The sequence below is a fragment of the Colius striatus genome, chromosome 1 (genome assembly GCF_028858725.1).
Source record: "Colius striatus isolate bColStr4 chromosome 1, bColStr4.1.hap1, whole genome shotgun sequence".
NCBI classification, from domain to species: domain Eukaryota; kingdom Metazoa; phylum Chordata; class Aves; order Coliiformes; family Coliidae; genus Colius; species Colius striatus.
In genome coordinates, this window is record NC_084759.1 from 122,293,562 (window position 1) to 122,320,298 (window position 26,737).

The window sequence follows — 26,737 nt, forward strand, 5'->3', positions numbered from 1 at the left end:
CTCACATGTTGCAAGCAATGAATGCTTCTCTTTACTTGCACTTAGGGTTGAAGTGGCTTTTCAGAGGTTCCCAGCACTTGTAGTAGTTTTTGTCTAGGCGGTTGGAGGTCTGGAGGCCCCACTTGGTGACAGCGAGACTGAGGGATGATTCGAACATGAAAGCCTGTGGGGGAGAGGGAAAGTAGGTTAAGGCAAGATGGCGAGAGTTTAAGCCCAGGCAAGGTGTCTCTGCTGTAACACAAACAGGAGTTTTACACATGGTCCAGCACTGCCAAGTTCTGCCTCCAGCTTGATTAACTCTAGGGAAGAAAATTCTTCAGAGCTGGCATTGCAGTGCTGGTGTTAACCAGGTCGCGGGAGTGACTTGGGGCTCCCTGCATGTCCAGGAAAGCCAAGTTCTTCCAAAAGCTTTAGTTCAAGGTATGTTGATCATTAGATTTTAGGGGATGGGGAAAGGAGAACGGTCGGGGGGTTCACTTCTTTGTCCATAGGCTAAGCCAAAAATTGAATTAATCAGCATGAAAACTCCCTGCTTCTTGCTCAGGCAACAACTTACGTGGGTAGATGATCAAAGATCCCTGGCATCGCATGTCTCCCAGGATGCTCCTGGGAGTGGAATGGTGATGACTGGTAAGGGAGGGAGGTAAATGCTGCAACAGTTAGGACCAAGTACTTTTCCAGCTTTCAAGCAAGAAGCTAGTCTGTGCTCTGAGACTGGCAGGGTGGAACCATGCCAAGCTGTGTTCCAAACCTCACTAGCTCCCTTGGCTCCTTACCATGGTTCCTTCTGCAACCCTCTCGGGCTCCAGCTTGGCTTTGCTCGCCTTCTCAAAGCAGTCAGCATCTGGCCCATGTGGAGTCATCATGCTGTGCAAACTGGCCCCTCCAGGCTGGAAGCCTTCCTCCTTTGCTTCATAGTGGCCTTTGATGAGCCCCATGAACTCGCTCATGCAGTTCCCTGCAGGAGGCATAGAGAAGAATTTGCAACACAGCTTGATTGAGAAATATCAACAGCTGGGCTGTGAGCACCTTGAGACCCACAAGCTAAGCTAGGCCAGGCAGTGGGTGGAGCAGAGGTTCCTAAGCAGCTTATCACATAAGAGGACAATGGGGGATCTTTGCAGGCGATGCTTATAAAGCTGTACAGGTTTTATCCCACTATCCACTATCTGCATTCAGAAATGGAGCTGCCTAATGAACGTGCATTGATGTGAGTAGACCTGGGCTTTTCCTACCACCTCGACCTGCACAAAGACTGCGTGGTGTAGCCTGATATTTGCACACTTGAATTAAAGAACTTCAAGCTCTGGAAAGGAAGTTCTGTGCCATGTTCCAGGCACAAAATGCCTGGCCAGCAGTCTGGTGAGAGAGCCTGGTCTGCTGTCCCAGGTTATAAGGGCAAAATAATTTTGTTTGCCATTTTTTTCCTTCCACCTCCAGTCCAGCCAGGTGCTTTAGTACTTTCTGCTCTATTTGTTGTTCAGGAGCCACTGTATGCCCAAAGACAAGGAGGCAATTCTGCCCTTCCCTGAGGAAGAGTACTTTAAGTAGATCGACCCCCTGAAACCACAGGGGTAATATACCACTAACTTAGGTAAGGATGGCTATACCTAATCATTCAGTACTTACTGACTTATGCTCCCTGTAAGGGAAGTACTTTAACAACTGCCATCCCAAGCTTTCAGCTTCAGAAGCCTTGATGTAGCTGAACAATATGGCAACTTCCTGCTTAGTGGCCAGTTTTTGCAAAATCAGGACATGCTTCTGTAGCCATATTTATATATATATATATATATATATATATATATCCGTTTTTAACCACTGATTCAGTCTTCATTAGGTACAACATTAGGTTTAACAACACAACTGATTGAGCTCAAAGTAGAGCTGGCCTCTATATGTATGCAAGCACTCATTAATCTTCATCCCGAGTTGCCAGCGTCTCATGTAAGACTGGATTGTTACGGGCTTTATCGTTGAACCCGCTCATATTCTGTGCTTGGCACCTTCAGGCTACTGTACAGACCCTGAGAGCTGCATTGCCAACGCATCTGCAACAGGACTCATCATATCACTTTAGGAAGGATGGGCAGGTAAAGAGGAAACCAGGCTGGGACTTAAGAGCTGAGTCCAGCTTCTTACTCGTTTTCAGATTCCCTACGTGACTCCCAGCAACTTAGGCGTGACTCCATTCCCTGTCAGTAAAACAGGATTGTCTTCTACAAGCAGGATGTTGTGAAGTTAAAACCCCCTTTGTGGCTATTAGGTATTAGGTCCCACAGTAATGACAATCATAAAAGTACTCTCTTAGACACGGATGCAGTATATGCCCACAATATAAAAACTGCATCAGACATTTTTCAACCTGTGGTCCAAAGAACCTAGGAGTAATTCACAGCCTTTGAGGATGTAGAAAGGTGACAGAGAGAAGTCAATATTAAAGAGCTGCACAGCCACCTGTGTATGTGAAATTGTTATGGTGTCTAGGGGGAATACTTTTGGACCACTGTTGCTGTATTTATACCTGGGGCAAAGCTGATGTGAGACAAACAGTGTGACTCTGAGTGCACTAAAATTCTCTGAACATAAGCAGTGGAACAGGCTGCCCAGAGGGGTTGTGGAGTCTCCTTCCTTGGAGGTCTTCAAGATCCGCCTGGACATGTTTCTATGTGACCTGATCTAGGCTGACCTGCTTCTGCAGGGGGGTTGGACTAGATGATCTCTAAAGGTCCCTTCCAACCCCTACCATTCTATGATTCTATGATAAGCTTTTCACTGTCCCTGAGGAGGCAACAGGGGATTGCTGGCAAACCAAATAGGCCTCTTGGAAAATGTTTGGAGTTCAGCAGCATTGAACTTGTGTTACTCTTACTGCAGAGTTGCTCTGTCTTGTTATGCCCCCTTAGTGATACAAGACACAATGATCTAATGATATAGTGATACATGGATATCATAACGGCACTAAGTTCAGAGGGAACTCGTGTGCTCAGTATCTGGATAAATGGCTGTTGGGATGTCTGCTTCACCCACTCAAGCTCTGCCCCTCCACAGCTGGGACGGAGTAGACAACCAGCTTCCTCATAAGAGTTTAGTACTCAAGCCTATGGTTGAGGTACCGTGGTCAAGTGAGTAACTGTGGCAGCTGCTTACATGGGTACTCTTGGATCATCACATGGACAATAAGAAGAGATTATTTCAGCTGTCTTTTACCTTAGATAAAGCTAGACTGGACAATTTCATGGTTGTTACGGCTCAATGCATCCCTGGAAAGTTAGCACAGCTCTGCTGATGAGCAGCAATGTAATCAGGGTTAACCAGCAGTGTGTCTCACCTCTTAGGGTCTAATAAAAGTGACTTGGCACTATCCCACTTGGTCAGAAGATATATTCTCATTACTGAGAATGAAAGCAGAATGACAGGGCAGGCTTTGCCTGTGGGATTTACTCAGATGGCTGCACAGCTGCTTACTGTGCTGGTGAGTGCCACTAATTCTGCCAGCCCCCAAGATGAGTGGAAATATGTCTCAGTAGCAGGAGGAGCTGGCTATTAAACTGTGGTTAGTAAGTGTGCAGAAAGCCTCTCAGCACTTCAATGACCATAGTATGACCTTGCTAGATTCTGAGATGAGGCTTTTCAGCTGTCAACAGAAGGGGTTCAGGATGGGAAAGCTTTCCCCCTCAGCCTTGTGGAGCAAGGTGCCTCATCCCCACTCTGGAAGGGCAGTCACATGTGAGGAACCGGATTTCTAGCATCCATTCAATGTAACATGTGGCCATGCTCTGCCAAGACAAACACAAAAAAACTGCCAAAAAGAAACCATCTCTGATGATGGCAACCAAATCCTGAAAACATCAGTTAACTCTCTGCCTGAGAAGATGCCCAGTTCCCGATCTCTGGCTTTTCAAATGCTAGAGGTAACCCCATCACTCTGCAGGTGGTAAAGAAGGGTTCAGGAGAGATAATTCACTCCTTTGCTGTAACTCTGATCTCACCCTGTGAATGGCCTTGGACAGCACTACATCGCTCTGTGCTTCTCACCACGTGTGATAACATATTTTCCTTTCTCCTCTTCTTTCTCTATGCTACGCTAACGAGATATTGAGCAATTTATGGCTAGATGACCAGACAATTTCTGATACATCTGTGCAATACCATGTTCAATATGCACCCAGTCTCCATGGTAGCCCATCAAGTACAGACACATCCATCTATGCAGGCACAACCAGCCCATCACCTCCGAGTTCTTGTAAAATGCCCTAAGTAGGAACATCTTTGGGTTTGTTCATTTTCTAGGGAGGACTGACTCCAAGGAGCTGACTCTAACTGTGCCAAGGGCAACAAATCAGACTGCTTCTTCTCCCCTGTGTATACTGTGAAATAAATGGAGGCTTGTTTGTTTCTCCCTGCAGTCCTGTGCTCAAGCACAAGCAACAAAGAGCAGACATACGGTGGTAGTATGGTGGCCGGAAGGTGTTGTTAGCCACCCCCCACCGTGGGGGGAATATGACAAAGTCAGCGAGTGCCACTCCAGGACGGGTCGACTTGGCTGTCAGGACAGTAAAGATAGAAGGATCCTGAAAAAAAAAAAAAAAACAAAACAAAGAAAACCCCATGAAACAGAGCAGGGCTCAGAGCTGTCTGCACAGGTCATCCAGCTGGCCAACCTGACCCATACAGCCTCTCCCTTGCCTGAACACTTTTACCACCTGCGCATGGTGGTATGGATGGGATTCGTGACCCTGTGTGGCAGCACCCAGCATCTCCATACTGGATGTGGTGAGGAAAGATATTAGACTGGATGGTTCTTCCTTTAGGCAGCTTTAGAGAGCCTTTGCCATTCCAGCAAAGGTGCCCTGCGAGCAGGTGGCACAGAGGCATGGGAAAGACAGCCACGTAACACAGAGTACTGTAATTCCAGGAGCAGTCTCCAGCACTCCTCCTGCCACAGAACTGTACCTCTGCCTCAGCTGGTCACAGAGGACTGGAACATCCTGCCTCATGGCCCTGTTAGTTTACAACTAACTAAACTGTGGCTTGCTTCAAGGATTTTTGAAGTCCAGTAAGGTGATTTTCTGAGCTTTGATCTCAAAACCACCCTTCTCCTAGAAGGGTTTTCTGGAATTTAAGCAATATTTTCTGATGGTTGTCTCACCAGAAATGCTCCAGTCTCCTTGCACACCCACTTGCAGAAGCAGCACTGAGAGACGGCATCACTGCGGGCACCTTTCCCACTGGGTTGGTTTCCTTTTTAGAAGAGCTGCTCACAATTAGCTTTGGCTTTAGTTATTTTTCATAAGATCTAAAAATTATTGCAGTGAAAGCTGCCAGCTCTTTGCATGAATTTCAGTGCTGGGCTCAAAGGAACCCAGGAAAGGAGTCTGTGCAATTGCAATAAATAAATCAAGGCAAGAAGTCTTGTAGCTGCATTGCATGGTGTGTGTTGGCTTCAGTATTCAGCTCTCCTCTAAGGCACAGAAATTCTATGCTAAGCTGCATAAAGCTGTTTAAGAAGCTAATCACCCTCCAGTTATGTCTTTGTACCGCAAAGAAGATTGTTTTTCTCTACAAGAGCTTGCTTTGGGCCCAGGGAGAACAGCGCAAGAGAGATCCACTCTGTTTCTTAGAGCACAATGTATTTCCTAAGAGGCACTGGGCCCCTGGAGCTCAGGGTGAGGTTGGATGGTAAGGTGTCCATGCAGCATTGCTCTGCCTTGCCCACCTCCAGAACTTACCGCGTGGTCAAAAGCTACAGAATTAATGACCATGAATTTTTCCAGATGGTATTTGTATGGTGTGTAGTTGCCATGCCAGGCTACCACATTGAAAGGGGAGAAATCCTGCAAAGGCAAAGAGACAGAGGGTTACCATACACAACCTTCCAACTTGCTGCACATATGCAGGGCGCTGTTCTTTCACAAACTAAAAATGGGTTTAGTGTTGGTGAGAGGTATGTTGGCAGCCCAGAGCAGGAAGCTCTAGAAGCACAGCCTGATGTGATGAGGATGTGGTTTTCCTCAGCCTTCCCACATAGTGAACCCCAGCCCTCCCTCCATGATTTGGTCTCTGAGGGTTTTTGAGTGTCCAGGCAGTGCTTGAACAGAACCAGCTGCAACACCAATTCTCTGGTAAGGGATCCCTGGCTTTTCACAGCAGCTTCAGCTACTCGACCCTTTTATACTGTCACTACAAACATGTGGAAGCAGTGATGCAAACACTATCAATGAGTCTTTGTTCAAATCAAGTCTTTGAAAGCACTCTTATCCAAAATGAGAAGCCTCAACTGGGAAGTTAAATGACCCAACAAGGCAAAGGCTCAGTCCTGCTCCACTTAACCAAGCAGGACTTCCAGACACGATGTGCATGTCCAGAGATAGGCAATGAAGATGGTGAAGGGTCTGGAGAACAAGTCTTATGAGGACTGGCTGAGGCAGATGGGTTGGTTTAGCCTGAAGAAGATGAGGCTCAGGGGAGACCTTATCACTTTCTACAACTACCTGAAAGGAGGTTGTAGTGAGGTGGAGAGTTGATGTCCACTCCCAAGTAATGAGTGATAGGACAAAAGGAGATGGGCTGAAGTTGCACCGGCAGAGGTTTAGATTGGAGATTAGGAAACACTTTTTCACCGAGAAGGTTGTTAGACACTGGAACAGGCTGCCCTGGAGATATTCAAAAGCTGTATGGGTGAGGTGCTGAGGGCCACAGTTTCATGGGGGGCTTGGCGGTGTGAGGTCAGTGGTTAGACTTGATGATCTTAAAGGCCTTTTCTGACCAAAATGATTCTATGAGTCTATACATGCTACAGAGTTGTGTATTCCAGGCTATGCACTGGCAGTCACTGCCCTTCAGTATTACATGTTCTCCCAGGGCATCCTCACCTGCTGGGCTGCAAACAGCTTGCCCTGGTACTTGCTGATCACTGTGTAGCCCCCTGCCACTTGGCGGTCCTCATACCATGCTACAGGCACCAAGAAGTCACGTGGGTTGGCCAGGCCATTGGCTCCTGTGGAAGAGACAAGTCAAAGGTCTCTGGGAAAGCTGCACACAAAGGGATAAGCCAGTGCAATTTCCTGGCTTCATGGGTTCCCTTCTGCATTTTGAATGACCTTACTGCTTCTTGACACAGCACGAAAGCTGAAAGTCACGCACTTCTTGTGCTCCTACAAGCAGGTAATTGTAAAACATACTAGCACTTATATGCATGCTCCCCTTATGTGACAGGTCTCCCCCAGTTCCCTTGTGAACAAGATTAGTACGTCATCTTCAGTTAAAGGCATGTAACAACTAGGAATTAAGCAAAGACGAAGGGTGACTTGCTCTCTGTTCCTGGGCATGTGAGGCATGTCATGAGGGAGACAAATACATTTCTGAATGCTTGCAAAAAGAGTACTGAAGTAAGGGCTAGTGATACCTACAGACTCTGGGTATTCTGAGGGGCTGGTTAGTGTGAGGAGTGCATTTTCAAAGTGCAAGGCACCATATGGGTGCTGAAGCATTCTTCTTCTTCTCATTAGTGTTATTGTTACAAAGTGGTTTTGAATTTCTTGGATAAAAATGCAGACATTACTACCTGCTGCTAAGGTTTAACAGTCAGTGCTTTTCTCTAGCTGTCATTTTTTTCAAATGAAAAGTGAAGTCAGAATAAAGTAAGACTGAAATACAAAGGATCTTGGTCTCTGAGGGGAAGGCGGGTAGGTGGTGAGAAGAGGAGCTCTTATAATTACCACCTCCTGAAAAGGTTTACAGGCAAATGCAGTCATTTTCTTTTCTCCAGAAAGTAAACCTTATAATAAATTCCTGCCTTCTGGAGACCAAAAAAACCCACCCCAAATCCAGTCCAGCATTGTCTGAAAAACTAGCTAATGGGAAAACCTGTTACAAAGAGTCTGGGGCAACAATATCACTAATCAAGTGAAGTACGCATGGAGTGCAAGACGTGGGTGAAAGCGGGTAACCTCAGCTGGCTGAAGGGAAAGCTGCTGAAAAAAAACGCTGTAAGGCTCAGTGTGGAAAGAGAAGTGCCCAGCATGTCATACGGGAGAGGTGCTTGAGTGAGGTGCCATGAAACAGCTGCAAATTGGATCGTTTCCCTACTGCGAAAATGACTGGCTTCAGTTTGAGTATGGCCATGAGACATTTGCAAAGGCCCCCTGAATGCAGATGTGCCACACCAAACTTGTTACTGATTGATAACACCTAGTTAGCTTACGTCAAGCACGGCCAGTCTTCAAGATCTTGCTGAGAGCTATAAAAGAAGCCCAGTCCAGTGGGGAAAAAGCCCAACCTAGTATAAAATAAGAAACAACTGACCCCAAAACACCAGTCAGAAAAAGTGGAGGACTATTGCTACCAATTTGGTAGTTTTTTTCGCTGTTACAAGGAAAGTTTTCCTTCCCTGAGACAATCTTAGTAGCAGCAATCCTGAGGTGTTTTTTTTCTCAGAAAGAAAAGTTTGGAGGCAAGTATTCCAGGGATAAGGAAGGTGAAATAATTTGAGCTGAGCGTTTCCAGAAAGCTGACTGGGAAATCACAGCAGGGATGGTGGGGCTTCAGATGCAATGCATTCTCGCAATATCTTTGTCACAGCAGCAGGAGGCTGTCCTTTTGTGATCTGCGGCATTGCACAGACCAGGAGGCAGCTGGCAGAGAGGATCTGTGATTTATGAGAGCTAGACCTGTGCTCAGTGAAAGCAGATCCACCCTGGCAGCACAACAGAGACGTGACTGTGTTGCTGATCTGAGTCCTGTGCTGCTCATTTTATTGATTTCTAATTCTCCAAGGGGAAGAGCTTCTGGTGTTAAGGCACTCTATCCTCTAGACATCTAAGGTCCCTCCATTAATAAAGGTGGGGGGGAAAAAAACCCTACCCTTGATTAAATCTAAAATCGGGCTTCAAAAATATCTGTTGTCTCTGAAACCTTCCTTTCCTTTTATGGGGTAAATTCTCTCCTATCACTCCAGTTTGTGCCATATCTGTAAGTAAGAGGCATCAGTGATGATGGCTTTGTGAGTTTCTTTCGGTAGGAACAGGTTCAAAGCCAGCATCTGGGGACTCCCAAACCAGAAGGGAAGAGAGAAAGTGGAAAAAGTGGTGGAGAGAAATGGTTCCTTCAGTGCCGGTGGAATCTTGGGATGTCTGGGATGTCACATTTTGAGGAGGGGATGCTTGATCTGCTAGCGAATGACAGCACTGGGATGGAAAGCATCTCGGTGAAGAAGCGTGTGCATGGGAGGGTGTGTTACATAGGATATAAAATAATGGATTTGGGCTTGCAGTTCATGCCTGACCCTATGAAATTCACTGTAGGTCTGACATGAGATTGTTACCAATAGGTCCCAGGTCAGGCAGTTCGAAGTGTGCTCCATACACCTCCAGGATGTAGCCTCTGGTCTCTCCAAACACCTCCACGCTGAAACGCATTCCTTGCTGGAAAATAAAGACAGACACTGGGATCCTCCCAGGACCTTCTTGCCAAACCACGAACAATTGAATGCAAGAGCTGGCTTGCTCCAACATAGAGCTCTGAGCCACAGGCAAAGTGCAGTCTAGCTCTTACCTGAATGACACAGATTTCATTGGGCTCCACTAGCATCTTCCCAAACTCAGTTGTGAAAAGCAGTTTCCCTTGCTGGGGCACTGTGGAAACAAAAGGTGCCTAGTAGAGTGAAGCAGCATGGTGATTGCCACCTTCTCTGTCCCTGCAGAGCCCCCAGGCTCCAAAGGAATGAAATAGGTACTTTCTGTTCCTGCTTCACAGTGGGAGCAGGCTCCCTCTGCCATGCAGAGCCTTGCAGCTGGTATGCCTGTGCTGGAGAGAGAGTTTCCAGCCCAGCCCCATGGTTGCCATGTCACAGCAGGTACCTGTGTGAGGTTAGGCCATCCACCCACCTCGTGGTCTCTTGATGTAGGGTTTGTGCCACAGCCCAAGTAAATGGGACTTGCTATGTTTGGGGCCATACCTGTCTGTCTCATGATCTTCAAGTAAAATGGTGCATGTACCCATCCTTTTCATGACTGTGACAGTGTGAGCTGTCTGGGAATAATTAATTCTCCCTGCTTCCTGACTGTACAAGCAACATCCTCGTTATTTCCTGTATCTCTCCTGGCACAGGACAGCTCACATTTTGACTTGAAAAACAAGCAGATTTACAGAACCTGCCTTTGCACTTTTACTTCACGATAGTGAGGGAGCTTAGCGAGAACAATTTAACAGCTTTTTTATGGGAGAAATGTTTCTCTTGGAGACCTGGAGGCATTTCTGTCCCTGGTCAAAAAAAAGATACAAGCAAATATCAGACTTCTGATACCACTAAGCATATTATTTTGGCATGTATGCACTTTTCTGTGCCAGCATCAACCACTCATCAGTCTGGTTGCCTGAGGCTGGAGGAGTGTGGGAGCTAAGCTGCCATGCCAAATGCTGTTGGACTGAAGCAACCAAAGCATCTCACTGTAAGCTCTTTAGAAATCCTGAGGTTTATATTTTCCAGAAAACCTCTGCCTATGGTGTGCTTAATACCAGTCTGGGGAGCACTGGGAAAAGTTCCCTGAGCACCATGCCAAGGAAGCTGGGTCACTGCATGAGACCAAAGTTGAGCTCTGACACAGGCACATGCTCTCTGAGCCGCACAGGAGCAGTGTGACCCTCCCAACAGCCCACCTGCTGCCAGGCCACCAAATCTGGGTGGCATGAGGGTGACATCAACCCTCTCCTCCAGATCTTGGCTGTGGAAAAAACCCCAAGGCTTTGGAAAAACAAAGAAGCAAGAAGGTGGCAACCCAAGTAGACCTTCAAAGGGGAGGTGGGGAGGGAAGAAAAGCCAAAGGGTCAACTCACCAATCAGGAAGTCACCATCTGAATTATAAAGGCATCTAAGGAAAAAGGAGAACAGGGAGGTCAAGGTGCTGTAAGCTCCAGGCACCTGCACACACTACGGCCACAGCTGGGGAGTTTTGAGCTGGTAGACCGAGGTAGCAGAGGTCTCCCTTTCAGCACCAGCAATGCTGTTTGCAGGTCACTGAATGCAATGTACTGGCCCGTGTGGAGGAGGCAGGGAGGTTTGATGTGTTGAATGTCCTCCAGCTTCTGTCAGGTCCCTGCCTTTCTGGTCATGGGTGCAGCAGGCATTGCAAACAGGGAAGTGAGGCTGACTTCTTCCATGAGCTGCCGCAGGGGGTAGCAATGCCTATCAGAGGCTGAGTGTGTGCTGGCCTCCGAGGAGCAGAGGGTCCCTGGGACAAGAGCACCTGGATCCAGCACATCCCCTCTTGTTGCATTCTCATGTCCCTCTTTCTCTCAGCAGCTCTCCAGCTGCTCCCCAAGTTCTTGACCATGGGGCACAACCTGCTTCACACACACTTGCCATGGACAACACAAATGTGTTTGCCTATGAACATGGAAACACAGACACACGGAGACTGCGGTGCTGCGAGCAGCTGGACTCGAGACTGGCACGGGTGGATGTACAAGTGCAAGCAGACAGCCTGGGGAAGTCCCAGCCTCTGGTGTAGAAGTCACTGACCTGTCAAGCATGGAGGCGTTGCAGACAAAAACATGGACGGCGAGGCCGTTGCGTCCCCTGGGCTCACCGGCGCCACACAAGGTGTGCAGTCCCTGCGGGTAAACCCAACATGTTGGGAGAGAGCAGCAGGCAGCGGGACAGGGGCAGCCCCTTTCCCCTGCTCATCCCACCCCCTTGCCTGGGTTTACCCTCTCTCCACACTTCCTGCACCAGCCTTTCCACGTGTGGCCTTCTGCCAAATGTGTTGGCTTTCATGTATTAAGGGTTTCTTAAAAATCCATGTAAGCTGGTGTTTTCCAGCCCAGGGACTGGGGAAAGATGGGGATCAAGGCTTTGTTTTTTCAAAGAGTTCCTTGAAATGCAATGAAGAAAATCAGGCTCATTGTGACGTGGTTGGAATTTGGGATTCCCTCCCCTCCCATAGACGCTCTGCAAGCCCAGTGCTGTCAAAACTATTAGCCCAACAGTGGCTGTCCCATGTGCCCCGCTTCCCCTGAGGGGGAGCAGAGATGGAAGATGTCCGTGTGCCCTTGTCCCCTGACTTACGCTCACAAAGTCCATCTTTTTCTGAGAGGCTTTTGGGATCTCGAAAGGTTTCCATCGCAGCTAGATTGCGGCAACCCAACGAAAAGCAGGAAAATGATGTCAGTGGTTAGAACCCAAACACTGGCAATTCAAAAGAAAACAGACCTCACTCCTCCCCTCTGCTTCCCTGCTCTCTGGAAGCTGAGGTAGCTTTATCTTTCCTCTTTGCCTTGTTTAATTTGGTTTCTTTTGATTTATGGAACTTTTTCCCCCTTTTTAATCATAATCTCATGAAACAATTGGCAGGCCTGTATTAGTGCCAAGGTTAAAAGAAAAATCCTATTTAAAAGCTGTCTTTTCCTCTACTACTAACAACACTGTCGACAGCAAAAGAATTTGGATGAGCTGGCTTTCCACAGCCAACTTGTCGCGGTCCTGTGCTCACTCTGCACTGGATGATTCACTCCCTCCATGACCCCAGCATAACACTCCTGTTGGCTCCACCTCTCCTCACAGCCGAAGCAGAAATATCTCTACCTGTGAGTGGGAGCTGCAAGCAGCACTAATTATCTCTTGCAAAATCTGTCAAAATCATCAGGCAGAAGGTGCCAGAGGTGCCTGAAGTATTTATTACCACTAATATCATATTAAGGGTCTTTGCAGCTCTTGGGAATGAGGTGCTGCTGCTGAGAGCCACTCAGTGGGAGGAATTCTGTGCAGATCAGCCCAAGCACCCAAAATTAGGAGGATGTTGATGTGGCCAGTTGCCAGATATATCCCCTGCATCCATGTGTTTGACCCCAGGTGAAAATGCCTGTGACTCTGGTCATCCATGAGAACATTTTCTTGTTTTTAGCTACCCAACTTGGCAGTTCTTGACATCTTTTTGACACCAGTTTTTAGGCTGGTGCCCTGACAAAGTTTACGAGACCCTGTGTCTGTGCCTGAGGCTCTTCATAATTTTCAGCTGTGTCATATTTCAGCTAAATTTGAAAGCGATACAAGGATATTAACTTCCCCCAAGCCCCATGGAAGTTTTCCAAACCCAAATCAAAATGTGAGTGCCCGGGTGACTTGTCAGGCTCTCCTGGAGAGCTGGCCTTGGGAGGAATCAGGCAACCGCCCTACTGGGAGTGCATCCACCAGTAAAGCTGAGTGACACTGAGGCTCCTCGCTAATCAATCAGCTGCACCCCAGGCCTTGCCCTATGGCTCTGTTCTCTGAAGCCATCTGCTTCCCGAGGGCGTCCAATCAACCCATCAGGCCTGGGTTGTCTGCGTTGGATCCATCCCTCCCTCTGTCCTGTTCATTGCTTTGCAGAGGCACATCTTCCTTGCTGGGAGACCCAGGGAAGCCTTGTACTTGTGCCTGCCCAGGATCACACTGCTGAGGTGTTGCGCAGAGGGGAAGAGGCCTCTGGAGAAGCTTCAAGACATCAAACATACCCACCAGCAGATCAAATGTGACCCCTTTGAGGTATCAACACCTCACAGACGAGACAGTAAGACAGTGCTGAACCTCAAGTTTTGCTTTGGGTCTTTAAAAGAGTACATTTTCCTTTGGTTTCCAAGAGAGTCTTCCAGACGTGAAGTAGAGGCAGTGCAAATGATGGTCAGAAAGTGCTCCAGACACCCTGCTGCCACCCCAGCAGCGAGACCTTCACTGGCTCGTGTTCATTTCATGACAGTGCGAAGGCCAGTGGTGGCAACTCAACATGAATTGTTCCTCTAATAATTGTTTGAAGCCTTCAGGGTTGGGAATTGTGACATAGTTGACAAAAACCATCGGGAAATACTGCCAGAAATGACGCATGGAAGGATACACAGAAAGGAAACATTGAAGACTGAGGAGAGAGAGAGAGAAAGGGAGGGAGAACTGGCAAAAGAAAGGAAATAAATGTCAGGTATAAAGGTGGTCTAAATGGAAGAAAATTCTCTCACTGAGGAGTATGAAGATGACAGTAAGTCTACAGAAGAAGTAATAAGTATAGCACAGTTCCCACATAACTGCTTCATTTTCGCTTTAGTGCCTGTATGTACTTCCACCTTCCTGTGGGACATGGCAAGCAGGAACTTGGTTTGTCATCCACCCCATTGGTTCCAACTGAAAATGGTGTCTGGCACCTCCCCTCTCAAAGGCTTGCAAACTGCAAAGCCACAGCCCAGCTCTGTGTGCCATCCATTCAGAACATCCCTCCTGCATTTCCACTTCACCAGTGCAAGAGGAGAAGAATGAGCACCCTGAGCCAGAAGAGAAGTCCAAGACAGCTAGCGGCAGCCAGTGCCAGGTGCTCAAGATGGGGAAGCTTTTAGTGTTGTTTCCCTGCTGTGTGATCTATGAGCTTTCTGAGGTATGGCTCATAGAACAGAGGTAAGAACCTCTGTTCGTACTATTACTTTATAGGTTTTATAGTGTCAAGGTTTATCCAATCACTTTTTGAATCCACTTGCAAATTCTGGCAAGAAGTTCCCCAGTTTATGCATATTTATTTATTTACAACATGACATTTATTACTGGTATTTGTTTTCTCCCTGCCTCTCCATCGTAGCTTCTCTTGGTTGTCTCTGTTCCAGGCTGGAGAGCTTTCTTCCCTTTCAGCATTTCTTGTATGGATACCAGGCTGTGTTTTTTCATCACCTTTGTCCCCTTTCCTGTTTTGCCCCCTGTGCTTTTTCTAATCCTGCCATTGTCTTTGGGCAATGCTAAAGGTTATTTTTTCCCCTTGACTTCAGTGGGCTTTGCATAAGCTGTGTGTCCATATGGCCACCCTTTCTGATGGCCTTTGCCCATCACTCCTTAAGTGAGCCGAGTGAAACACAAAGCACCACAGGGAAGAGTCAGTCTTGTCCAACAATCCGAACCCTTTCTCTGTCTCTGCTTCAGAAAAGGATGAAAAGGAAAGCAGGAAGATGGCTCCCACTTACTGCCAGGAAATAATCCCTCTGGGTTTGGTTGCCAGTGAAAGCGATGAGAGAGAGAATGGGCAGGAGCTTTGTTGCTGTTCCCTTAGGTAAAAGATGTACCACATGTAAACAGCTTGAGGTGGTTGAGGGCTGGGCATCTTGGAATTAACATAATCATAAACAGCTGTAACGGTAGATGGGGGCTGCAAGAGGGCATCAGGGGTGAGTGAGGTGGTAACAGAAGTCATTGTGGGCTTCATCTGGGAAGGAGCACCGAAGGCACACAAATATGAGCCTGTCACCATTCCTTGGTCAGTGGCTGCAAAACATATTCCAGCAGAACTGGGAAGGTATTTAGACAAATGGCAAAGCTGTTGGGGGGGATGGAAATTAGCTAATGATGATGCACCAAAGGGCAAAACCTGAGAGGTGTAAAAAATGATGACCATGAGATGATGATGAGGAGAGGAGAGATGCTGAGAGGAGAATGGCAGGAGAGAGTCAGATTAGCAAAGCCAAGTGTTCTAGGGCTGGCAGGGAAGAAATCATGATTAAAGATGATGGCAAAGCTGTAACAGAGGAAGACAAATGCCATGTCTCTGCATGACTCTCCAGAATGAAACTTGATTTCCCACAAGGGCTGCAGAGAAATGGGCTGCCAGCCAGCGGCCTCTCTGAAAGCACAGTGAAGAAGGGGGTGAATGGTAGAGATGTGCTGCTGCTCTGCCTGCTAGGCTCGGGCAGGATGAGCCTTTGATGGGAGACACTGAAAGTAAGAGAGAGCAGCCTGAGAGGTGGCTGAGAGGAGGCCCCAAGGGAGATGCTGCATAGCACGAATAAAACCCTGTGACACTGAAGCTGTGCTGAGAAGCAGCACAAGCATCCATAGAGGTGGGACACAACCAGCATTGCATCAAGGGCTGTCCTTCCTTGGATGACCCATAGGTGAGGAACAACAGGTAGCAGTCAAGACCCACCTTCTATGTTGGCCAAACCCCCAGCTCCCTACAGTTCTCCTCAAATTTCTTGCAGCTTGGCACCTTTGCACCTTTGGTTAACTTAATGTTTGACTCTCCTCCTTGCAGGACCAGGGCTCTTTCTGTCACGGTTACCTGGTTGGGGTCAGGCTCAACTTCATCCCAGTTGTGTGTCAAGTGGCCCTCCTCAAAAGGCTTGAAGGGTTTGTGGCAGACTGAAGGTAGGATCCGATACAGCCAGCTACAAAGAAAAAGACCCGGATTAGGCTGAGGGAGTGAACCACACACTCTCTGTGTGGCTGCCAGCTGACTAAGCTCCTAAAGACATGAATAACATTTACACTGCTGACATTTGGACCAAAAGGTATATAAAGTATCAAACACCAGCTCACAGCCAGAGAATTCCAGCAAGATGGCTTTTTATTATGGACTTTAAATACAAAGACATGCTGTTACGTGTAGGTAGGTATCTACATGTGTGTTTACATATGATCATATACGTTTACATTAACACATACATATATATGTGTATTAAAATTAAAGATACAGCTTCATCTGTGGCTGAAATGAGAAATCTCTGAGGTGGGGAAAAAAGCCTGTTTAAGCACAGCTGTGTTGCAGCTCAGACAAGATAGTGATGAGCATGGTATTTGACTGAAAGTACAGAGGAGCTTTCAGAAGACAGAAAGTCACAACCAGTATCTGAATTTGGATGGATGACTGAAAGTAGCATTCTATGCCTGGCTAGCCGTGCCTATAGGACCAGCAGTGAGCCAATGCAGTGAAGACCAGAGCTCTATGTGGCATGATGCTTCCTACTGCTGTAGGAGGTCCTCCATGCCTCTATCACTGCCTGGGACTGTCACTCTCCTCCTTTGGTGCCTACTGTGTCCATGGCTGCAGCCCTTGCCTCCCCGACAGCTGTGGCTGGCATCTGCATGCCATGCAAAGGCACAGCCAAGCCCAAAGCTGGGCTTTTAATCAGGCAGGAGAGCAAAGGTAACCAGGAAAGCCTGAGCTAGGCAGAGCTGCCAATGCCTTTGATGTGTTAAGAGCGGTGGTTGCAGTTTGGGTGGGTGGGAGAGGGGAGGAGGGAGCTCTCCCTTGAGAGCTGGAAAATTTCCATCAAGGACATCTTCTTGCAGCAAACAATGATTCATCCCTTTCCCACGCACACTGCGAGCTGGCACCAGCCCGAAGAGAAGAGCTCTGCTAAGGCAGCTCAGATGATGCATTTGCCTTTCATTTGAACGAACAACAGAAGGGACAGAAAAGCCACCGTGGGAGAAGCAAAATGAAAAACCAATCTTCTGCAATCTGGTCATGGACAGAGCACGATGACCAGGACAGAGCTCTGGGATGTTTGCTGCCAGCTGGAACAAGCTGTCCCCAGCACTGCTGGGAATGTGAGGTGGTAAGCAGCCTGCTGGGTACCTGCCACTGGTTTGAGCCCCCAGCCAGCCCCAAAAAGGGAAAAAACCCTGAGTTAGCACCTCACAGGCACTGGCCAGTGCGCAGAAGCATTCCTGAGGAAGAGGAAGGAGTCTTGCTCAGAAGCTTGGTTCTGACACTGTCATGAGGTGCTTACCAGTGCCAGCTGCAGCGGAGACGTTTTTGCAGCAGCATTAGGGCTGAGACCTCGAGGTGGTTCTGCACAGCACACACAACCCACTCAGGACCATCTGGCCATCACGAACACCACCCCCTGTCCCTCCCTTTCTGGCCTCACTCAGAAAACCACTTTCCTTCCCATTCTGACACCCCCGTTCTCAGCAGTTTCATCACCTGCATGCCCTGCTGAAACCTTTCCTCTCCCTCTCCCACTGTTTGCTACTGCTCCAGCGCACAGTGGAGGTTTTTCACCTGCAGGAGCGCTGGTGGCACAGAGGCCACTCATCCATTGCTCCCCGATGCTCGCCTCACATCACCCACCCGCTGCCAGTGTTCACAGTACCTCCGCTTGTTGGTGGGCCGGGGACAGGTGAAGGCAGAGCCCGAGAGCTGCTCAGCATAGAGGCCGTATGGGCAGACTTGAGGGTTATTCTGAATGGGAGGAGAAGGAAAAAAAAGGAGTGAGAAGCAGTGGCATGGGATGGAGCCTCACGCACAACACCATGGCAGGTGCCTGGCAGCTCCACCCCATGGTGGGCTGTGCCCCTGAGCCTGTGTATCAGCCCCCATAGCAGTATCTTCTGTGTGCTTCATGGGTAGCAGCCAGACCTCATACCCCATTCCCACATGCAAGAGGCCACACAGGTACCCTGAAGAGTCCACACAGCCATTAAGGCAATGTGTCTGCTGCTAGATTAAGCTGTGCTTGGTAGGGTCAGCAACAGGAGCCACAGTAGAAACGGGATTATTCCCAATGCTTACAAGGCTGCACAACAGCAGACTGTTATTAGGCACAGGTGGGTTTTTTTTGAGGCCATGCTTTCAGATGGGTTGTCCCAGGGCATCATGTCTGGCTTTTCAGACAGCAGATAAAGGCTCACAGAAGCTATACCTTTGCTTGCTCTCTCCTCTGCACTAAATACTCCCTTATCCTTCTGCCTTCTGCCCAGGGAAGCGTGGCCAGAGCAAGCATTTTGGTGGCTTGCTGCTTCCTCCTGCCAGTGCTGTTTGTTGCCCAAGAGTGGGAATGACTTGTGTGGGAGCCTTTGATTTTCCACAGGGCTTCTGCACAGGGACAGTCCTCCTTTTGAGTGCAGAGCCATGGGTACCACTAGCACAGGTTTAGAAGCCCTTATGAGTTTGTAACTGAAGGGCAGATTCCTCATTTTCAGAGAACAGAAACTAAACATTTTAACTAAGTAGGCTAGCATCCATTTGTTTGAGACCAGCAAGAAGCAAAGGCATCCAAGAACTGCAGGAAAGACCCTGGTGTGACAGTCATACACCATTTGCTATCCCATCTCCCTCCTGCAAGGTCTAGTTTAGCATGCCACCATCCTGCTGGGGCTGAGCAGATCAGCCATCCATACGGTATCAAACGCCATCCAGGCAGGTGGGCAGGGAGAAGAGGTAAAGCTCTCATAACACATGGAGCTTCCAGCCCTCAAACTCCAGCTTGCCTGTATGGGTATGCAGTGAAGCAGGGGGATCAATAGCCCTTGTCATTTTTGTCTTAGCCAGCACTGCTGCAGATGCCAGTCTTATAAATACTGCAGAGGAGAAAGGATCCACCCCTGGGACTGGAGATTTTTTTTGTCTAACTCTTTTTCAGATTTTTTTTATTAACTCTTTTGACACCAAGTCCAAACTCCATCCAAACTCCTCAGCAAAGAGCTGGAGGGGTCTTCCTCCTCTGTAAAGCAGTGCTGCTCTGGGAGATCACGAGGAGCACATCCACTGCAGCCTACTGCGTGTTCAGACCAGCAGCCACCGCTAACAATCTCCCAGTTTTAAGGCACCTCTTTCTTGTCCACCCATCTGCTATAGCTGGTCTCAGAAATGAGACACTGCACCAGCTGAGCCATCAGTCTGACCCAGCACAGCAGTTTGCCTTTCCCCTGGGCGCACTGTAGGACATACATACACATTTAACTTGTCCTTGTGTTGTGTGCTACCATCCACACTGTCACAGAAGGTGTGACTCACTGGAACTGGGGAGATCCAGAAAACTCAGGAAAAGCAAAGAGTGAAGCTCCTTGTTTGACCTTAATTCTGTTTGCCTCATTGCAACTGGGTATAAAACAATGCCATGCAAGCCCAACGGCTTACATGAGATCTAAGGGAAGGGCACAGTCAGCCTCAAAAATGTGTGCTGCTGTAAAGGAGACCAGTGCAAAGAAGATAAGAGCTTCACTTCTTTAGGGTTTTGTTCTTGCCTCTGAGCACCAAGTGGATCACATCACATGGGCCGTGATTCCTTTCTTTAAAAAGGAATAACACAACGTAATTTATTTTCATCAACCATGTTCAGAAGTTACTTACTTTCAAGAATTAATCTGTTGGTTTATTACTACAGGTATTCATGTTCCCTCTCCCCACGAAGAAACTGCTTTCCTGCCAAAGCCAGTTTCATCGACTCCAATTCCTACAGAAATTACGAAAGCCGCTTCTCCTGCATGAACGTGTGTCTCTGCCAAACTTCAAAACTCTGCTCTTATTTATTCCCGAGTTGATGGCTTCCTTCTCAGTGTGGGCAAGCCACTTGCATTGCGCACTCCTTTGGGGAAAAAAAACCAAAACCCAAACAACCCTGCTGTTGAGCAGAGGTAATTTAGGCAAGTCTTAACCTCCAAGGTGAAACTTGGAAGATGACAATTAACTTAAAAATAGCAAGTCTGAACGTAAATCTTTAATTCTGAATTTTACCAGCATTTTATTATTCCAGTCCTACATAAAGAAAGTTCCTGGGGACCTTCATGGTGGCAGAGAGAAAGAAACACATTAAGATGAAAAGAAGCTCAGGGAACAGATATTCACTCTATTCTGTGTCATTTTAATAAAGGACTTTAAAAGAGCTCGGTACCTGTCCCTCCGGTAAAGCTCCTGGACAGCGTGGATCCTCAGAAACATGTTCATTTCCAAATCCCGACATGTACTGTAAAATAAACCACACAGCTCATCAGCATTTTGAAAACACAAGCAAAATCTCTCTGAACAACCCATCCATTGCTTGCCCCTCTGTTTTTTCGAGGCTCTTTGTATGTGTTAAGACTGTCTCAAGTGATGTACTTGGGTGTTACTACAGACCATTTTCACAGCTCCAGGGTTTGCTTCATCAGCAAACAGCATAGTGGACTGGGCAGCACAGGCAGGATTTGCTCTTCTGCTAAGTCTGCATGTCTATTTTGACCAGATTCCGCACCGTGAAGACACTTGAGAAATAAGTCAAGTATCATACACAGAGTCAGACTCAAGAACAACTGAGTGATGTATAAGAACTGTGCACGAGCACTATGGAGATGTGCTAGCACCATCCAAGTTAAACCTGTCTTCACTTGAATTGTGGGTGTTCCAAGATCTGCAGACTGGATTGCAAATTTCTGTACCAAGTCCTCAGATACTCAGGGACTGAAATTGGTAGCCATTTGGTTGTTGGCTTCTTCATGACCACCAATAAAAAGGTCAAGATGTAGTTGGGATGAAGGAAGAAGGGAAACTCCTCTGGGACTCAAACGATATATCTGATTTGCCCTAAATAAGTATTGTTTTATTGAGTGTGAACTGTCTGCCATGGTAGTGAGCAAGAATTAATCCATTACCAGATGATAATCTGGTTTTCTAGGGCAGTGTGTACCTGAGAGACCCATGGATGGAATGGACCCACATGCCCTCCCATGCCTGCCCTTCCTACAGCTGCTGTGGTCTGACTGTGGCCACAGGATCCTTCAGGATGCAGCTCCCAGCTTTGCAGCACTGACAAGGGCCCCACAGTAAACCTGAGGCACACAAAGGAAGCAGGTACAACAGAGACCTTAGCCTTGCACTGTCAGAAATGTAAATACAGTCCCTTCAGATCCTATAGAAAGGCACGAAGCAACTGTGTTGAACTCTGCGTGAACGCAGAGGTGTTTTGGCAGCGATCAATGGTTCAGCTCCATGGCCTGGGGAGAGAGTTAAATATTAATGCTTCCCCCTACCAACTGCAAGAGTAGCTGGGTTACTCATCTGCCTTCATACAGCAGTACTGGGATGGCAAAGCCCAGGAGTCCCAACACTTGGCTGACCCTTGTCTGCACGCTGCGATGGGCTAGCTGCGGCACTGCGATGCTGCTGCACCCTAGCAGCTGCCTCAGGGCTCCAGCGTAGAGGGAGGAACCCCGGCAAGCAGCAGCCACCCTCCCTCAGGGCTGTGCGAGGCCCCTGGAGGCACAGGTCTGGCATGAAAATGGAATGACAGATTCCCTATACCTATTTTATCATGCTATTATAGTGCCTGTGTTGTTTCCCCCTGGGGATTCTCTGTGCAATTCGCAGTCCTCCCTAGAAATCTGCCGGTGCAGCGGATACTCAAGAGAGCAAACCTGAAACCTCCTGACAAACCATTTGCTTTCCCTGGGCACCTTTCAGCGACCTGTGAGAAAAATGCATGCCCAGGGGAAGCCAGGCTGGCTGGAAGCCCTGCTTAGCCTGAACCTGAAAAACATCTTGGTTTCTGTCAGTTCAGGGGAGATGTTTCCCTCTTTCTTAACCGCTAGGACCCTGCCCTCCACCGGGTTCTGCAAGAAGCATATTGATATGCAAAGCAGCAGGTCACCTAAGCAGCCTTGGCAAATGTATAGTAGTGGAGCATTCATTTCTTCTCTTTTTTTTCCCCCTTTTTTTTTTTCTCCCCTCCTCTCTTCTGAACGGAAATGCAGCAACATCTGATGGGACTGCAGCAGTTCCAGAATTAACCGAGACCTCTGCACTGCATCCTCCTCTACTGGCAACGTAGAGGTGGCAGGAGCGTTTGCCTGCAAGGCAGCTGTAATGAATGGAGGAGGAAAGGGGAAGGAGAAGGAGGAGGGGGACATGGTTATTTTCTGGAGGCACAGAGAGCAAGGCCCAGCAGGCTTTGCCATTGGCAGAACAATGAGAAGGTTAATGCAATGTGCTGAGCATCACCTGGAAAATGGTTCACTAAACTGATGCAGAGCTAGGAGGGGGTGGTTTGTGGTTTTTAGGTGTGTTTGCATAATTGGTAACTGGTGTGTGCTCCCCAGCAGCCCTCTGCCATGGTGCTGGGGTGAGTGGCAAAGGAGGCAGAGTTTTTCCTGTGAGAAATCTATCCCTCAACCTTCAAACTAAAAAGCTGGTGATGTGCAGAGCTGGCCTGACCATCCACATCTCCCAAATCCCCTTTGCTTCTGCTTACTGGGACAAAGGAAGGAAAAAAAATCAAGTTATCAGCAATCATCTTGCACTGGTAACTGTTCCCTGCCTACATTGGTGCTGCACAGCATTTCATCAGCCCCAAGCAGGCAGCTGGCTCCTGAGCACAGCAATGCAGGCAGCACGGAGAGCTGCTGCCTTCCTCCGCTGCTGATCACTGGGGGCTGCAGAGCTGCTGGCCATCACCCAGTGAGGCAGCCTACTCATCAGCCCAGGGCAGGGGAACAGAGTCAGGGAAGAGGCTGTGTTTGGGAGGGGGTGGCATCACCCTGCTGCCCCAAGAGTGAGGGAAGAAGCTGCTGCATCATTGTTTGGTCAAATAGATTCTTCCTCACTAAGGAGAAAAAAAAAAACCACTATAAAAAATCCTCAGGTAACAGCATTGAGGGCTGAAAAAAAAGACACTGGCAGGACTGCAGCTGTGGGAGGGGAGATGTCATCCTATCAGTGATTTATCACCCCAAGTGTGGCTCCAAGGTATTGCCTGGATGTTCAGCATGGATTTATTCATTCACTCATTTAACTTTGTCTTTGCCTGCTGCAGACCTCAGAGGAGCTTCTCTCCTCTCTGTGCTCTTAGGGGCAAGTGTCAGACACTACTTGGGCTGCCAAAAACAGCTGCGTGACACCAGGTGCTGTTGTGCATCTGAGTTGTTATTGTGCTCCAGTGATGCTGATGGCACTGGTTGGGCAGGAGCCATGTCACAAGGGCCATGCATACCACAGCCCTTCTCTGAGCCCACCACTCACTTCTCAGTTTGCTTTGTACAGGGTGGCCCTGAGCCGGGAGAAATGATCCCTTTTCTGCCTGCCCAGCACCTGCACCAGACCATCCTTCCCAGGCCAGAAAATCTGGATGGATGGAATCCAATCCAATCCTTCTCCATTGGACAGCAATGGGTTCTTAGTCCAAAGCGACCTCTCTCTAGGTCTGCCTGGTCTCCACGGTTCCTAGCTACATTATGAGTAACTCCAGGTCAAGTAAGTTGCTGGCAACTATTTTGGTAATTGGGCTGGTGGTTTCTCCGTAAAACAAAAAGTTCTCCTCCATCTTTTGTTTTCATTTCTGCTTTTAATTACTGTTGTTATTATTTTGCTGGAGATCCCATAGCTTTTTATGCAAACGGAAGCTTAGGAATTCATCTGACTCCACTTTGTTTTTTGTTTTGTCAGTTTTCAATAAAATGGGAGAGATAAAAGCCCAGCAGAGCATAAAAAATTCAGCAAAGCTCATTGATTGGAATAACTGGCATGCAAAGCAGAGCGCTCGCAATGGGTGTCGTGCTCTGACCTATAAACCATAACCTTCTGTTCACCGGATTAGACAGCAGGCATGGAAAAATGCATTTGAAGTCAGAACACATAGGCTGCAAAATAATTAAGGCCCTTCTTCAAACACTGCATAATACATTTCTCTATCAGCTCCTGCTCAGGACATAGGAAAACAACATTCATCTCTAGACAAAAAGCATGGCATTTAGTATCAACTCAGTCCAGTCAACACTCAAGTTTCCAACACAAACGGGGACATCGGCATTTGGGGCAACATGCTGAGCAGGTCTTTCACCCTCTGTGTGGGGCTCCACAGCCTCCTCACGGGGTAAAACCAAAGCACTCAAACCAGAGCTCTGTCCCAGTGCTGCTGCAGGGCCAATATCCACAGCAGCAGCTTCCGTCTCCCCAACGCCTTGCAAACCCTCTGCTCCAAAAGTGCTGGGAATGGTTTGGAGCCAGACCTTTCTTGAAAGGATCTGCCCAGCTTCAGGGTAGGTCAGGGCACTCGGTGGAAGAGGGAAGAGAGGGATGGATGCCAGGAGGAGCAGAAAAGAAGGGTGAAGCAACAGTTTTGGAGAAAAGATGCCAAGGGAAAGCAAGATTGGGAGAAGTGATGATGGGTGTATGGATGTATATGGCATCTAGGGGAGGAAACATTGGCCGGGCAGCCTGTTCCTATGGCCAGCTCTTGGCAGCCCCATGCTCAACCTGCAGCCACAGTCACACTGGCCAACAAGGTGTTAGAGGCTGCTAGGAATGAGTTGAAGATGGACATGGAAGATGCTGTCACAGTCATGGCTACTCATCCGGAATGGTACAGGGCTGCCCCACTGCTGAAAGAGGATGGTGAGAGACAGGGGGATATTAGGGACAGGCAATGAAGAAGCATAGCAAAATTTTACTGAGTGAGGAGGCAGGACTCTTCAGACATTATGTTAAATAACAAACATTACAGAAGGCAATGAAGGAGCACATGCATACACATCTCAGGTATATCCAGAGCCAGGAAGAGGCTTAGTAACAATGACAGCCATGAAGCCTGGGGAGAAACATGATGGTCATACACAAGCTTTTGAGACTCACAGTCCTGAGATGAGCCCTTGCTGCTCCTGTCTGCTGCAGCATTACGCACACACCTCAGTGGCCTCAGGGTGGCTGGCTGGCTCACCCCAAAAATGGCAAGGTGCTAAGGAGATTCAGGATTGTGATCCTGCACGTGGGCCACAAACACACCATGTCTCACTCTTCTCTAAAAACTCCCCTGTGCTCTAGCAAATGGCAGCAAGGAAAGCTGCTGCTGGCTGCCTCACTGGGGCTCAGAAAGGAGGGCACAGCCAGAACCCTGCTGTGCCGGCGTGCCTGGAGAGGAGCACTGAGAAACTGCCCTGGAATGGAGACGCTGCTCCCCTGAGTGGCCAGGAAAGGTGGTGGCCAGTGTTGCAACATCTGGGCAGCTGTTGCCAGCCAGATTTCATAGGCTGAAGGGGAAACACCCCCCTGGCAACCAGGGTAGGAAGAGGCTGCATGCGGAGGGTGGGGAAAGGACAAATCCTGTGATGAAGAGGTCCTGTGCTGGGACAGCCAGACCACAAATGATTTCCAAAGGAGAAGCAGATGGAGAAAAAAGCTGACTTACAGACAAAACACAGCAAAATTCTTCATCCTAAGAGAGAGCTTTAAAAACATACCTCTAAACATAAACAAGGGGCACATTGAAATGAAACAGATGCCCAAAAATCAGTGTCAGCTGAGAATGGGTGTCCACAGCCAGCACTGGTGAGTCACAGGCACCTGACCCCTTACCTGCAAGCCTGTCATCCTCCTCTTGGTCCTTCTCCTCTTAGAGCAGAGCAGACACAAACCCCAGGCAGGTATCTGGCCGAAGAAGTCCTCTAGCCAGTTGACTGAGTTGGTTGATGGCCGGCTGACAGTGCTGGAAGTGTGAAAGTCCAAGAGAGTTTTCAACCTGTTTGCTCAGCCCAGTCTGTGTTTAACCAAACGCCGGCCCTTCTCTGCAGAACCAACCCCAGGATCGATTTGAAGATAATGAATAGGGGTGAATGGGACTGGGTTACCTCCCAGCTCTCCTTTTCCTCTTTAGAGGTTATAAAGCGGATCACAGCTTCCACATGTGGTGGGGGAGGGGAAAGAACAAGGTGTTTAAGAACAAAGAAAAGCCATTTTTGCAATCATATATTATAGCTCTAGTCATTGTCACACACAACTCTCTAGTCATTGTCACACACAACTCTCTAAATGTGTAACAAATAACTCGTTCATTATGCTTCTGAGCTGTGTTACATTGGAGATAGAAAGAACCAGACAGCCCTGGGCTGATGAAAGCAGGGATATTTGTGAAACACTGTGTGGTAACATTACACAGCATCTTGGGGGCAAAAAGTATGGAAGGATTTTGTATTCCTGTGATTAGAGATAGTGAGGAGAAATCATAAATTCTGAAATATTAATATTTTCCAAGAAAGCTGCTGCTGAGGAAGGAGCATTTAGCAGCAGCAAGCATTTAGCTACAGAATACTAATGAAAGTAGCTCTGCATTTCCAGAAGTTGAAGGAAAAACCAAATCAATTGAATTTATTTGATTTTTTTTTGTGAATTCTATTCTCTCCTCTAAAAGAAAAGCAGCAAAGCAATGGTTTTTGTTTTTTTTTTTTCCCCTTTTCCATGGCCTGCTCTACTGTAAGTCCTGCCAGGAC

At 48.0% G+C, this 26,737-nt stretch overlaps 1 protein-coding gene across 1 annotated transcript; it reads right to left on the reverse strand.

Annotated features, from left to right (window-relative positions):
- Positions 1-25,852, reverse strand: HGD (homogentisate 1,2-dioxygenase). The gene is made up of 14 exons (XM_061988736.1): positions 25,827-25,852; positions 20,401-20,472; positions 17,881-17,969; positions 16,062-16,167; positions 12,068-12,127; positions 11,522-11,613; positions 10,837-10,871; positions 9,556-9,635; positions 9,326-9,425; positions 6,876-7,000; positions 5,733-5,837; positions 4,448-4,574; positions 777-958; positions 1-163 (listed from the first exon to the last, which is right to left on the reverse strand). Exons 1-14 carry the CDS (start codon positions 25,839-25,841, stop codon positions 32-34), a joined length of 1,320 nt encoding a protein of 439 aa, XP_061844720.1. The 5' UTR covers positions 25,842-25,852; the 3' UTR covers positions 1-31.
- Positions 25,853-26,737: the final 885 nt, after the last annotated feature.